This window comes from Zalophus californianus, chromosome 9 (assembly GCF_009762305.2).
Source record: "Zalophus californianus isolate mZalCal1 chromosome 9, mZalCal1.pri.v2, whole genome shotgun sequence".
NCBI lineage: Eukaryota > Metazoa > Chordata > Mammalia > Carnivora > Otariidae > Zalophus > Zalophus californianus.
Window position 1 is genome coordinate 8089669 of NC_045603.1, and position 15626 is coordinate 8105294.

General features: G+C 40.0%; 3 protein-coding genes across 8 annotated transcripts in view; 2 read left to right on the forward strand and 1 right to left on the reverse strand.

The window, feature by feature from the left end:
- XPNPEP3 (X-prolyl aminopeptidase 3) overlaps positions 1–13048 on the reverse strand; it is a 76936-nt gene extending 63888 nt beyond the window's left edge. For 2 of the 5 annotated variants that reach the window (XR_003519669.2, XM_027591959.2), the window contains exon 1: positions 12864–13046. Coding sequence is in view for 3 of the 5 variants with exons in the window: in XM_027591959.2 (XP_027447760.2) it covers positions 12864–12927 (64 nt within the window). In the remaining 2 variants the exon portion in view is untranslated. Of the gene's footprint in view, positions 1–12863 lie in introns of all 5 variants that reach the window. The other 3 variants (XM_035721955.1, XM_035721954.1, XM_027591961.2) reach the window with 2 other exon arrangements.
- DNAJB7 (DnaJ heat shock protein family (Hsp40) member B7) lies at positions 5391–6212 on the forward strand. The gene has a single exon (XM_027591964.1). The coding sequence runs from the start codon at positions 5391–5393 to the stop codon at positions 6210–6212; it is 822 nt and encodes a 273-aa protein (XP_027447765.1).
- Positions 13049–13363: 315 nt separating the features above from the next.
- The window catches only part of ST13 (ST13 Hsp70 interacting protein), a 30450-nt gene continuing 28187 nt past the window's right edge, over positions 13364–15626 (forward strand). Inside the window, exon 1 of one of the 2 annotated variants that reach the window (XM_027591962.2) lies at positions 13364–13670. In XM_027591962.2, coding sequence (XP_027447763.1) covers positions 13561–13670 — 110 coding nt within the window. In that variant the 5' untranslated portion in view covers positions 13364–13560. Of the gene's footprint in view, positions 13671–13829; positions 13875–15626 lie in introns of those variants that run through there. The other variant, XM_027591963.2, reaches the window with a different exon arrangement.

Sequence of the window (15626 nt, forward strand, 5' to 3'; positions counted from 1 at the left end):
GGTCATGGGATGGAGCCCTGCATTGAGCCCCATGCTTGGCGTGGAGTCGATTTGTCCCTCTCCCTCTGCTTCTGCCCACGCTCTCTCTCTCTCAAATAAATACATAAAATCTTTAAGAAAAATTTCACTAAATATTATTCTTTCTATGACTGATATTTGTCTGCCCTATTCCATTAAAAAGTTTCTCAGTACACTACAATGATTTTATTACTGCAATTTCTCGAATGGTGGCCCCCAAAAGATATGTCCGTGTCTTAATCCCCAGAACCTGTTAATTTACTTGGAAAAGGTGTCTTTGCAGATGTAATTAAGGATCTTGAAATGAGGAGATCCTTCTTTATCACCTGGGTAGGTCCTCAATTCAATGACAAGTGCTCTTATAAGAGAAATGCAGAGAGAGATTTCAGACAGACGATAAAACAGAAGAGGAGGAAGTAATGGGACCATGGAGGCAGAGATTAGAGTGATGTGGCCACAAGCCAAAGAACACCTACAGCCACCAGAAGCTGAAAAGGTAAAGAGCAGATTCTTTCCTAGAGCCTTTGGAAGGAAGACAGCCCTACTGACACTTGATTTCAGACCTCTGGCCTCCAGAGCTGTGAGAGAATTCTATTATTTTAAGCCACCATGTTTGTGGTGATTTGTTATGGCAGCCTCAGGAAACTAATACCATGACCTACTAAGATTACAACTTGCCATTGGAAAACACTGCACTAAAATGCTATCTCCGTACTGAGAGAAGCTCTAGTTCAGGAGGAGGAGGGATGTGAGGATGCTCAGTAATTTTTAAGAGCATAATGGGATCCTGAGAACAACCCCTGCCTCAACCAAACATCAGATTCCCTACAGTATTACTTGCAAACACCTGCAGAAATGACCTTCCCCAACACATAGTAGCTTTTGGCCCACTTTGGTTTTTAGTTATTTGATCCTTGATATTTCTGTTTCTTGAAAGCACAGAAGGCACAAGGAGGAGATGATAATGGGTTGGGTTGTCCATGTACAAGACTGTGCTGGTGGAGTGACTGGGATGGAGTGTTATGAAGAAAAGGAAGACAGTTAGGAGTTTAGAACTACCTGAGTTTTCTTCACCTGTAAGCAAACTTTTTTTTAAAAGATTTTATTTATTTGAGAGAGAGAGAGACAGGGAGCTCACACACCAGCAGGGGGAGGGGCAGAGAAAGAGGGAGAAGCAGACTCCCCTGCGGAGCAGGGAACCAGACGCTGGTCTCAATCTCAGGGCCCTGGGATCATAAACTGAGCCGAAGGCAGACGCTTAACCGACTGAGCCAACCAGGCGCCCCAGCAAACTCTTGTCCTAATCAAAGCTCACAGAATATAGCATAAAGCTCCATTTTTCCTTATTACAACAAATAGTAGAGGCACAGTGTATTTAATACTTCCCAATCCCAGCATCACTGATAATAATGATAACAGCTAACATTTTACTGTTTATGATATTGCAGAAAGTATTCTAAGTACTCTACATGTATTAACTTATTTAATCTTTATAGCTGTGTGAAGTAAGTACAATTCTAAATTTTTAACTAATTTTTGAACTGATAACATGTTCATATGGATCAAAGTTCAAAAGATATAGAACTTACAGGGAAAAGCCTTCCTCCCACACCTTTCCCCAAGTTACCCTGTACCCCTTCCTTGAGACAACCACTATTACCACTTTTTTTGTTGAAACCACATCTATTTATTGGTATCCCCTTCTTTAAACAAATAGTAGCATGTATGTTTGAGGTAGATGTTACTACAATACTGCCCATTTAAAGATGAGAAAAAAAGATACACAGGAATGTTAAGAAACTTGCCCAAGATGAAGAATTACTGAGACAGAACTAGGATTTGAACAATCTATTTATAGAGCCCATAACCATTGGACTATATTGTCTACACTACTTACTTTTACTTTGACAGTAAAATAACTTAATATAAAAAGTTAACCAATTCTCTTTTTCTGTTTAAATGAAATAATACTAGAAAACCCAATCCTTCTATTTTGGTCCACTTCCTAGCACAGTAAGCTTAAGTCTAAAAGATGTAAATAAACAATACTTTTACCTACATTTAAGTAAGCAGGATTTTTTGCCCAAATGACACATAATTAGTTGGTAGCAAAACTGGTAATGTTGAGTCCTATTTCTAAAATCCAATTCAATTCAAAGTAGGGCCATTTCCTTAGTATAGACCCTCCTCAATTCACCTGGACTACTACGTCTCCAAACTGGTGTGCCTTTCTTGGATCTTGTCCTTCTTTAATTCATCCTCTATAGCTATACTATTTCCAAAGTACCCCTCTAGTCCTTTGCCTCAATGTCCTCAAAGGTATTGTCACCCAACTCAGGTTTAAATTCAGGATCTGTCCTTAACCTTCCAGCTTCTCACACAAACACTATATACCTAGAATTTTCTACCTTTCAGAATGCACTTTAAACCCTAGCTTAGCACCCTTCATGATCTGGCTCCTATCCATTCCTCCGCCTAATAATCCTCAAAGAAACATTATTGCAGCCACACTTTAAGAGCCCCAGCTAATTAGTCTGTACTGTAACAGTATTTACCTTTGAAAACACAGTTCTCTTGTCTAAAATGGCCTTTGCCTGCTTCTGTGAGCTCAAACATCACTTACTCTAGGATGCCTTCTCTTATAATTCCCCATCCTTGCGGATTCTGATGCAAATGCCCCTCCTCAATGCTCTCATGCTTAATTCTGTTTTAATACCTATGACACTGCACATAATTCTTAATTAGTTTGCCAGTCTATTATAAACTTTTGGAAGGCAGGGATTATTTTATTTCCCACTGATTAGATTGGGATATATTTTTAAGGTCAAAAGGCAACCAGGCTGCTTTTTGATTAGATGCAGAGAGTAAAGAAGAAAGAAATTAAGATGATTCTCAGGTTTTTTGGCTTGTCTCAGGTTTTTTGGCTTGAACGACTGGCTTTCAATGATTACACCATTAAACGAAATGGCAAAGACTGAGATACTTATTGGATATTCCAAAAGAGTACAAATAGTCAATCTGAAGTTCAGGGGGTAAAATAACAGGCTAGATATATAAATTAAGATTTCATAAGCACATCGGTGGTATCTAAAGCCTTGGGACTGGATATTACCTACCAAGACTATGTAGATCAAGTTTAGTTACATTTTAGTGTGAGAAGGAAAAGCACAGGAGAAAGGAAGAAACTAGAGGAATGTGGTATTTAGGAAGTTAAACAAGTGTCTTAATAGAGGGAAGTGCTCACCCATGTCAAGTGCTGCTAAATACAAGGAGGCCAAAAGGAAAACTACTGGATTTGGCAACATAGAAGTCACTGGAGACCTGGACAAGAACAGTTTTAGTAGAATATAAAAAGATAGAAGCCAAAATGGGTAAAGGTGGTCAAAAGGTACAAACTTCCAGTTATAAAGTTCTGGGGGATGTAACGTACAACATAGTGACCATAGCTAACGATTCTTCATTGCATATTTGAAAATTGCTGAAAAACAAAGATCTTAAAAGTTCTTATCACAAGAAAAATGGGGTACATGGCTGGCTCAATCAGTAGAGCACGAGACTCTTGATCTCGGGGTCGTGAGTTCAAGCCCCACGTTTTGGGCAGAGTTTACTTGAAAAAAAAGTTCTTATCACAAGAAAAAAAATGTAACTGTGAAGTAATGGATGATAACTAAACTTCTTTTGGTAATCATTTTACAGTGTATACATATATCAAATCATTATATTGTACACCTTAAACATATATGTCAATTACATCTAAGACTGAGTAGTCTTAGAAGCTAGATTGGAGTGTGCCAACAAAATAGGATGGAAGAAAGGAGAAACATCAAGCAGAGACAATAATTTTGAGAAGTTTAACTGTCAAGAGATCAGAGAAAATGGCAGAGCAGCTAGAAGGGGTGAGAGATCAAGGGAGGAAGAATAATTAGAAGCAAATCCTTGTTATACCTTAACACTCTATTGAAGTTAGTTTTTCAGTGTTTCTTATATAAATTCCTCGAGAGTGGAATTTTCTGTTTTCTAATTCCTATCAGTATTACAGGTTCTTAATATATATTTGTAGAATGTCTAAAACCTGAACTCTTAAATCCTGGTCCAGGAAATGCAATATAGAATTTAGAATCAGATACATTCAAGTTCAAGTATCAGATTTTTCACTAATAAGCTAGGTAGCCTTAGACAAATTTACCTTTAAGAACCTCAGGTTTCTTATGGCCACAAAATATTCATTTTCTTGGAATGCTATTAACAATTACATGAGAAACTGTAAGTCACTTGGTATAGTATTTGACTTAAAGATGGTGCTCAAATAATGTTCAATATTATTATTATTTTCAGTGGCATCATGTGTATGCCATTCATACATACAGGTATACTGTAGAGAATTGAAAACCAATCTGAAGTAGCTCTCTGCCCCAATCACACTACAGTTTTTTGTTTTTTTTTTTGAGGGGGAGCACATATCACATTATTTTGTTTTCTTTTTTATTTATATTCCGTTATAATGTGAACCATGAAAATCAGAATTTCTTGTTTAATACTATTAACATCTGTGGTTAAAACTGTGTCTCGCACAAAGTAGGCATTCAGTAATTATATACTGAATACGTAAGTGTACAATTTTCAAAATCTTTAACTACATGTTTTAAAGTAGTAAACTTTGAAGTTGGTAGACACTGTCATCTCAAATCATTCAATAGTGGCATGCAGAAAGCTTGTGTATTCTACTTCAGGAAGCCTTCCCTGAAACACCCCAAGTCTGGGCTAGGTGTCTCCCATGATTGCTTAGCATCCAGGGCTTCCCCCATCAGTCCTTATTACACTGTAATTGAGTTGTATTTCCTATTGAATTGCCTCTTGTCTGAAATAAACAAAAATGTCATCTACTTGAATACTTTTCCAGGTAGTTCACGATTTCTTCATTTTTCAAAATGAAACACAGAACTGGGAAATAAGTTATTAAGGCTCAGTAGCCTAGAGGTAATATTATGCAAGGGGCATGCTGTGGACATCAACAACAGGTCCCACTAGTTTATGAGGCATTGTTTGAGGCTTCCAGGAGAATATAGGAGAAATAGTCCAGAGGATGATCTGGTATGACTCTAGACTAGCTCTATTTGGAAGGTCTAGTCCCTACCCCAACCCCAGAATGACACCATCATGCAAACCTCTCTGACATAAGCTTATAACTCTGCTTGCCAGATAATCAGTGTCCTAATGTCTCCTAGCAGTGTCTAACATTGTCTTCAATGTAAAAATGTGCCTATTTGCGGTTACTGCCTCTACCACCACCGCCAGGAGAGCTTGAGCTGAGAGGAAACTATGGTTCTCCCTACTCAGACCCAGAAAACCCCTTTTCAACAATCTGTTAAAACATGGTGGATTACTATGAAGTTCTAGGAGTGCAGAGATATGCTTCACCTGAGGATATTAAAAAGGCTTATCATAAAGTGGCACTTAAATGGCACCCTGATAAAAATCCAGAAAATAAAGCAGCAGCTCAGAGAAAATTCAAAGTAGCTGAAGCATATGAGGTATTATCAAATAATGAAAAACGGGACATTTATGATAAATATGGCCAAGAAGGATTAAATGGTAGAGGCAGAATTCATTTTGATGATTTTGAATATGGCTTCACATTCCGTAAGCCAGATATTGTCTTTAGAGAAACTTTTGGTGAAAGGGACCCATTTTCATTTCATTTCTTTGAAGACTCACTTGAGGACCTTTTAAAGAGTCCAAAAAGCTCCCACGGAAGCAGAGGTACAAGATCCTTTTTTGCTACCTCCAGTAAATATCCGGTTTTTGAAAGATTTTCTTCATATGATACAGTATACACACCATATGGTTCACTGGGCCATGAGGGCCTTCATTCATCCTCCTCCCTGGCATTTGATGATAGTGGGATGAGCAACTACATATCTGTTATAGCTTTAGGTAAGGTTAGTAATAGCAGAAATACAAATACACAGAGAATTACTGAGAATGATCAAGAAAGAGAAGTTGACAATGATGGTGAGTTGAAGTCCTTCCTTATAAATGGTGTGGCAGTTGAAGAGGGCTTTGCAGAAGAATGCAGTTGGGGAAGAAAGTTATTCAACAGTTACTCACCAAAGTCCTACAGCCCCGAACATGTAACTCAATATACTTTGGTGGATAGTGATGAGCAAGATATACCTTGGGTCACCAGCAACTAGAATCCCTCTATTTTCTCAGCAGGATTCAAAGAAGGTGGTAAGAGAAAAAAAAAGAAGCATAAAGAGGTGCAGAAGAAGAAGTCAACCAAAAGGAATCGTTAAATTGACTCTTCAGACACATTATGTTCATATAACAATTGAACATGACTGTGTGTGTTTTGGTTAATCAGAGTTTTGTAGATAACATTTGTTTAATACTATACTAAGATTATGTTTTAACACGTTTAGCAGCATTGTGGACATTTGGTAAAAGGTTGTTTGGATTAAGTATGTCAGAAAAAGATGAGTTTGTGGTGACAGTGATGTTAAGAATTTGGAAAACAGCAAATACCATTTTACTTTCTTTTGAGCTAAACATTTACAAATCACAGAGTTTTTCTTTAGCAGAGCTTATGATCTATTTCATTCCTTTTATCTATTTGAAACTACTGTGCAAACTTCTGAAATGTGTATAGCATTAGGAGCTAAAAACATTAAGATACACAGGTTCAGACTATATAATTATTCATGAAATGAAATTTTTCCAATAGAGGCAGAGCATTTGACACATAAACACATTATAAATAAAAATTAAAATACTTTAAGTTAAAAATAGCCAGAATTATATTTGCACCCCCATGTTTACAGAAATTATTCACAATAGCCAAGAGGTAGAAGCAACCCAAATACCAATCAATGGATGAATAAACATACATACGGTGAAATATTATTCAGCCTTAAAAAGGAAATCCTGTTACATGCTACATGGGTAAACTTTGAAACATTATGGTAAGTGAAATAAGCCAGTCATAAAGACGAATCTTTATGATTCTACTTACATGAGCTAAGAAATTGATAAAAACAAAGTAGAATCGTGGTTACCAGGACAAGGGAGGGAGAGGTGTTGTTAATGGGTCTACTTTTAGATTTCAAGATGAAAAAGTTCTAGAAATCTGTTTCACAAAGTATATTTAAAAATGATTAACATGGTAAATTTTATGTTATGTGTATTTTACAATTAAAAAAGAAAACTAGACTTATCCTGGATTTCTCAGAGCAATGTGGCTATTTCATGTATGGTAGGCCTACAGTGAATCACTCCAGACAGGACATTTTCTATTTTCTTTTTTACTATATATTATGTACACAGGATATACAAAGACATTACTCTAAAACACCAACTTTAGCCAATGTAATTTAGGGTTATGATGGAAGAAAAATTAGTTACAGATACATCAGACATTGAGCAAGTGGTCTTAGCTAAATGCAGACATTTGCTTATTTTAAATGAATTTAATTTCAACACAATTACTTCTTAGCTTCCTCTAATTATTTTATTTTCAAAATATATTACTTTTCAGCCTATGGTATTTATTCATTCATTCATTCAATGGTATTTTTTGAGTACCTACTATTTGTCAGGTACTTGGGATACAGTAATGAACGAACACCAAAAATCTTAGCTGTTCCAGAGCTTACAAACTGGGCAAAGACAATAAACAAATACTAAGTAAAATATAATGTTAGTCATAGGTGCTAAAGAAAACAGAATAAAAGGGGACAGAAGTTTTGGAATACAAGGGTTGAAATTGTAGTTAAGGTAGCCAGAGAAAAATGATGGTTAACATCTGAGTAAAGATGTAAAGAAAGTAAAGGAGTTAACCATGTGGATATGAGGTGAAAGAGTATTCCAGAAGGAACAGCAAGTGAAATGTCTCTAAGGCTAGATGTGTAAGGTGTGTCCGAGGCTCACAGAGGAGTTCATTGTGAATAATTAAGAGAACAAGCAGATGAAGTTAGAAAGGTAACAGGAGGTCAGATTATGCAGGGACTGCTAGATCACAGTATGGACTCTTATTATAGGTGGGCCAGGAAGCCACTGGAGGCTCTGAGCAGAAGAGTGACATAATCTGACATATTTGAACAGGCCCACTCTGGCTGTTATTGTTTTTTGTTTGTTTTTTTAAATGATTTATTTTAGTAGGGTGGGCAGAGGGAGAGGGAGTCTCAAGCTGACTCCCTGCCGGGTGAAGAGTCTGACATCGGACTCTATCTCACGACCATGACATCATGACCTGAGCCAAGATCAAGAATTGGATACTCATGGGGCGCCTGTGTGGCTCAGTCGTTAAACGTCTGCCTTCAGCTCGGGTCATGATCCCAGGGTCCTGGGATCAAGCCCCACATCGGGCTCCCCGCTCCGCGGGAAGTCTGCTTCTCCCTCTCCCACTGCCCCTGCTTATGTTCCTTCTCTAGCTGTGTCTCTCTCAGTCAAATAAATAAAATTAAATAAAAAAAAAAGAATTGTATACTCAACCCACTGAGCCATGCAGGCACCCCTAGCTGTTGTCATTAAGAAAAGACTCAAAGCAAGCAGATGTAGAAGCAGGGAAATCAGGATACTGCGAGAATCCAGACAAGACACTGTAATAGCTTGGTCCACAGTGGTAGAAGTAGGGGTGGTGAAGAGTGATCACATTCTGGATAAGGTCTACAGGCAGGGCCAAGCAGAATTTACTGACAGGCTGCATATTGGGTATTATAGGAGTCAAGGTTTTTCGCTTTAGCAACTGAGAGAAGGGATTTGCCATTATCTGAGATAGGAATGTAGGTGTTAAGTTTTGGATGTGCTACGTTTGAGATTCCTGAATTTATTGACTGAAAATAATTTCCTGGATTGACTTGCATTCTGCATATTCCTCGCCATTAAATTTTTTTTAGCGATCTATTGATATTAATCTTTTATCTCTTAGAAATGCAATGACTGCACATTTTAATGTGACTAAAAGATGAGAGCAAATAATCTAGCAAAACTAAAACCCAATCACCTTTGGCAAAATACAGTTCAGTGGCATATAGCAATGTAACAAATCTGGAAACCACAAAAGATTATAACAACTACTCTTTAAATGACTGCTACAGTAAAATGTGACCTTTTGCTTAATTTTGTTTGATTTTTAGTTGGTCGGTGGAGTCTATAGGAGGGACTGGGAACGATTTGCATTAACTTATTTTCAGGGGGCACCTGGGTGGCTCAGTCGGTTAAGCGTCTGCCTTCGGCTCAGGTCATGATCTCCCGCTCCCTGCTCAGCGGGGAGTGTGCTACTCCCTCTCCCCCCACCCTGCCCCCTGCTCAAGCTCTCTCTCTCAAATAAGTGAATAAAAATCTTAAAAAAATAAAAAAAATGAACAAAACTTATTTTCAGGAAATAAAGTCATAAGAGCTTAGAGTATTTTCTTTTATTTTTTAAAGATTTATTTATTTGAGAAAGAGAGAGCACGCACAAGCAGGCGGAGTGGCAGAGGGAGAGGGAGAAGCAGACTCCCGACTGAGCAGGGAGCCTGAGCTGGGGCTCAATCCCAGGACCCTGGGATCATGACCTGAGCTGAAGGCAGATGCTTAACCGACTGAGCCACACAGGTGCCCTGGCTTAGAGTTAAGCCCCAGCTTAATGCTACTTTTATAAAATGTGTTTAGTAAAGTTTATCTGTCATGTATCTGGGACTACTCAGAGTTGAAAAAAAAAACAATTTTCCAACAACAAAACCAAAAACCACTGTCTCTGAAAATTTAAGAATGCAACAAACAACATGCCCTCCAGTCCGTTTTTCCACTCTTAACAGATAACTAAAAATTCAGATTTAATCTTACTCAATAGCTTAAAATTATCCAATGGTTTCCCACTGCCTAGAGGAATGAGAATGTACAAGCCCTTTCATGAGCCAGCCACCAGCTTTTCTTCCTAACTTGTTTTTCTTTTTTTTAAATTTTATTTGACAGAGACACAGTGAGAGAGGGAACACAAGCAGGGGGGAGTGTGAGAGGGAGAAGCAGGCTTCTCATGGAGCAGGGAGCCTGAGAGGGGCTCAATCCTAGACCCTGCGACCTGAGCCGAAGGCAGATACCTAATGACTGAGCCACCCAGGCGCCCCCTAACTTGGTTTTTTAATCACCTCTTCCTACACCTTATGCTTGAGCCCAAATTTTTCCAAAATGTGTTCCAAGGGATACCAGTTCACCACAGAAAAAGGGCCCCATGGTCAAATACACTTTGCAAATTACTGCCAAATACCTTTTTTTTGGAGACTTAGAATTAGTCTATTATGGAGATGATGAAATGCAGCACTCCCCAAACTTATCTGACCACAGAACCATTTTAGTGTAACACCTACTACATGCCTATGAACATATTTCAAAAAAGCTCCTCCAGGCTTACTGAGGATTGGAAAGCTTTGTTCCATGCCTTTGCATATGCTCCCTTTGGCAGAATGACTGTTACTCTAGTCTGCTTGATAAAAGCCTTTTTCAAGTCTCAAATATCTCCTAATGTTTAAGGGCATGCCCACATTTCCTCTTGGCCTCTCCCTGCTCCCAGGAAACATCTATCACTTTTTCTTTTTCCCCATCACTGTTATTAAATTTAGTATGTTTTATTACAATTACTTGCTTCTTTGTCTACCACGATGGTAGAAACCATGCTCCATGCTTACATGTGGTGCTCAATGTTTGTTGAATGAATTAACTGCAAACAGGCTTTAAAAAAATTATTCTTTAGTCAATGTTTTCACTTTAGGATTGCACGACTTTCACAGATGAGAAAGTTTCCTATGGTACTCAATACTCTGTACTACAGAGCCTTTCTAAAGAATGGCAACCAAGAGCACCACAGACATGCAAAGTTCTATTTATGAGCATATCAAGACAGTAAGATTTTCAAACTCTGAAACTTAGTAAAATCCCCAAATGACATTTTTTACGACCCATTACTGCCTTTCTTGAGCCCCTATGCCACTTGAGTCAAGACTCTATTAGAATCTATTGCTATACTGGCATTTATCTATTGCTTGTCTATCACCCTGACAAGACAGTGAGCAACGCCAGGGAAGCGGAGAGTCATCCACAGGGACTACTGAAGTTATTGAATGAAGAGAACATTCTTTTTGGCTCAATAAAAAGTTCCAAAAGGACTCTAATAAGCCAGAGTTAAGACCTAGTGGTGGGATAACAGAAAAAGGACTAGACAGCAATTATAGAACTAAAGTTGCTGACTTGCAACTTGTGATCCTGTGTTGGTTTCCATTCAGTAAAATGAGGACACCTGCCCTAACTTATTAGACTTGTGAAGATCCAAGGAGATAATCCATTCAAAACACCAATATATATATATCATGGTGTTAATGTTAGGAAGTAGTTAAATTTACTTATTGCTTTAAGGCAAAATGAAGCATAACGAATATATTTTTCAAAGATCTTGGCATTTATAATCCAATGTCTAGTGTTAAACTTCCACGGGGCACCTGGGTGGCTCAGGTCATGATCTCAGGGTCCTGGGATTGAGCCCCATATTGGGCTCCATGCTCAGCAGGGAGCCTGCTTCTCCCTCTCCCTCTGCTGCTCCCCCTGCTTGTGGTCTCTCTAATAAATAAAATCTTTAAAACAAAACTTTCATTAATAAGGTTTTACACAGAGCCTCAATTAAAAAAAGTCACAAGCAAAAGATGGTTCCAGCTCTAAATCATAGGTTGTGGCTTCTGTGATTAAGACTAGGTATCTCTTCATCTACTCCTATGGAGAAGAGCTTTCTGCAACTTAACTATTAGAATCAAAGAGCAAATTCTGTGCACTGGACAGTAGTTACTTTTTATTTTTTACAGGAAAAAAATCTTATAATTACCATCCCACTTTCATTAAAGTAGATCAATGTAAGAAATACACACCAAGGGGCGCCTGGGTGGCTCAGTCGTTAAGTGTCTGCCTTCGGCTCAGGTCATGATCCCAGGGTCCCTGGGATCGAGCCCCGCATCGGGCTCCCTGCTCCGCAGGAAGCCTGCTTCTCCCTCTCCCACTCTCCCTGCTTGTGTTCCCTCTCTCGCTGTCTCTCTGTCAAATAAATAAAATCTTAAAAAAAAAAAAAAGAAGAAATACACGCCAAGCATGTGCTCTGGTTCACACATTGTGCACCTATTGGCCAAAACCCCTGAAATATGATCCAATGGCAGATCCGCCCGCAAGGTAGTTGATTCAGCTTTCACTGATCGAGGTTTATGTTCATCAGATTAACTGTTCACGATAGAGTACACCCTACAAGAATGGTCCCCATTATTCCTGGACTCCTTCATCTTGCCTTTACGGACAAGGCTTTCAGACATTAAAAAGCCCCGGGAGTATTTCCAAGCATTCTCTCTTCCGAGAGGAACCGCTCAAAGGATTTGTGTTACTAAACATGTTTCTTGTACATGCTGGAGCCAGCTCTAGAGTCAACTCTTTGAAAACACGAAAATGGGATTTTATGATAACCTAACAGAAACACGAGCTACTTGATTTGAGACACTGTTATCTACGCAAGTGAAAACTGACACAACTTCTAGGAGTCCGAGAACTTTGAAGACAGCCCCTCTGGGGGATGACACAGACTTTTCTCTCTCTCTGCAGTCATTCCGGCTTCCCAGAATACCTCAACGGTAGGGAGAACACAGGGCCCACCCTTTTCCAGAAGCAGCAGGTAAAGAAGAAATCCGAGGAGCGCACAAAGGATCTGGGAGTGGAGGCCCCAGCAGGAGAAGGGTCCGCCGATTCAGAGATCGCCTGAGACCAACTTGGATCCCCCTGGGGCGCCTCAGGTTTCTCAGAGAGCACGCCCCGGAGGGGACACCGTGGGAGATGAGTCTAACCTGAGAAGCAGCGGGCGCTTGCTACGGCGGGAACCAGCTTAGTTGCTGAGAGTAACCAAAGCATGACGGCCTCGCTCACGCGGCAGAAAGGAAAAGAGAAAAACAGCCAGAAAGGCGGCCGTCCGCAGAATTGCGTCGCCAGGAAACCAGGCCAAGCGCCCCTCCCCTTCCGGCCAGCACCGCTCGCCGGCCTTTCCTTCCATAGCGGCGCTGAATGCTGACGTCACGCCCAGAGCTGTGACTGATGTCCTTGCGGGAGGGCCCGTTTGCTGTCCTGTTGTCGTGCTCCACTTAATGCCCATACGAACAGAATGTCTGATTCTAAATGATTCCCTGCAGGAGTTGATATTTCCCGTCTCCTTGAAAGCACCATGTGGGGGTATTGATTCAGAGAACTTGATCAGATTTAGAATACAAGAATGCATGCGTAGAGAGGCAGGCAACAGCGTGAACAGCCACACTTCTAGAAGGTTCTAGGAAGTGCGCAGGGGCAGAGGCGGAGGGAGTAGGTATGAACGGGCGTAGGACCCGGGGTCACGAGACCGTTGGGTAGGAGGAGCCAGCAGCCGGGGAGGTTCTAGTCTGTTCTGCCTCGCGGCAGCCGCCCCCTTCTACACGATCACGCTGAGCTAGTACACGGACCTGGAATCGGGCCGCAACCTCAGCCGCGCCTGCCGCCTGCCACCGCCTCTGGACCATGGACCCCCGCAAAGTGAACGAGCTTCGGGCCTTCGTGAAAATGTGTAAGCAGGATCCGAGCGTTCTGCACACCGAGGAAATGCGCTTCCTGCGGGAGTGGGTGGAGAGGTGAGACCGGGGCCGAGGACCGTTGGGGGTGGGAAGAGGGACGACCGGAGAGGGAGCTGGGCGGGAGCTGGCGTGGGGCGGAGGAGCGGGGAGCTCCGCCACGAGGGCCCGCCGAGTCGCCGCCTATTTGTGGCTTTCCCTGGCCAGGAACCGGAGGCGACTTCGGGGGCAAATGGAGGATCGGGAAGCTTAGATTGTACAGAGGTGGGGAAGGAGGAGGCACAGCTGGGTTCTCTCACCCTGAGGTCGCTAGGGGTGTGTCTTGGATGAAATCTAAAAGCAGAGATTGCACGGACTTGGGCACTGTAGACGTCGGGGGGGGGGAGGGGGCTGCAAGATTTCGCTTTCGCGTGGAGTTTTCTTGAAATCTCGTGTCCTGCTTAGGTCGCGGTGGCACATAGCTCTTTTATGCGCTACGTCTTTAAAAATAGTGTTTTAATAACGATAGTTTGTTACATAATGAGTTACAATAAAATGGTAATTATTAGATTATTTTTAAATTTACAGCGATTCTGACTGCGTAGAATTATTTTGGGAATCACTTATTGGTACCTCCGTAATATCGGTGCCATTACACGAAACATTTGAAGAAAAATGATTTTTCAAGGACCAGCATGTTACCATGATCTCTTCTTGTTATCCTTAAATCTGGAGTACTTGGGTACGTGCACAGAATTAATTGAATAGGCATTGTGCCAGATGCTAGGAAACCGTGTAAGTGCAGTTTATTTAGTGATACAGATGAATAAATACAGAAATTTGTTTTGATATTTACTGTCTAATAGAGATTAAAATTCTTCACATTGGAGGAGAACTTAAGGGAGAAAGGGAAATCTTCCCCGAGACGGTTTTTGAAAAATCACTACTACTGGTGTGGAATTTAAATGACACACAAATCGTACCTCATGGTGATAATAGCGACAGTGCAAAGCAATGTGACTCCTTAGAGGTACTACCCTAAACATCGATCTTCTTATTTTAGTGATATTTTTATAGGGGAAGATGAACCCATGATTATCATACATTTTAAAGAATATTTCTTTCAACAAACTCTTCTAAGGAAGAAGTTTGTTAAAATCTATCAACGCTGTATGTGGTGGTACAATATTTTCCCTCTAAGAAGTTTCTCAGTTTTTCTCCACTAGTTTTCTAGCTATGGTAAGATTTTGCTCCTGTTATAAATGTAAAATTCCGAGATCACTTACAGTTACTGCAGTAATTTAAAAACTGTTGTTGATAATAGTTAACAAGAATACTATTTTGTAACAGGAAGACCTACAAGATGCTAATTTCAGGACTAGGTGTTTAGGCCTAGATTTTAGTCGTTTTTTTTCTCTTGAATAAGTTGATAATCCACATTCTTCACTTTAGATATTTGTATGTTTTTAACCTCTTTTATTTATGAGAGGAAAGTGCCTGCAATTAAATTGTTTATAGAATTCCGGGTAAAGCTGACGTGTATACCACAGGAAGAAGGGGTTAATGCTGACTGAACATTATACTGAGTATATACATTGTTTTGTTCCTCTGCTGGAGAGGAAAAACGGAGTTGTGAAGAAAAAGCTAAAACAAATCTGCTGGAGTGATTATGGCTATCTACAGAATTCCAGTTTAATGTCTGGAAAATATTGTCGGATATTATTTCCAGAAAATACTTAACGTGTCTTTTTTTTTTTTTCTAAACGTTTCACATAGGTAATTCTATTTTTTTAGTGGTCCAGCTATATTTTTCTTGTGGCATCCTAAATTTTTGGTTTAAGTATAGGATGAAGCATCTTGGCACGTGTAGGGGCCCTATTGTGAAGCTTTCGTTATCTCTATTTTAATGTAACCTAAAATTTTTGTAGTCTTTGAGGCTTTTGCTTGAAGTGCATCAATTTCTCTCTGCCTTCATGTCAGCTGCCTTCTTTTTTTTAAGATTTTATTTATTTATTTGACAGAGATAGCACAAGTAGG

Bases quoted from the DNA above. Each gene is read 5' to 3' on its own strand.
- DNAJB7 (XM_027591964.1), top strand. From the start codon at position 5,391: ATGGTGGATTACTATGAAGTTCTAGGAGTGCAGAGATATGCTTCACCT.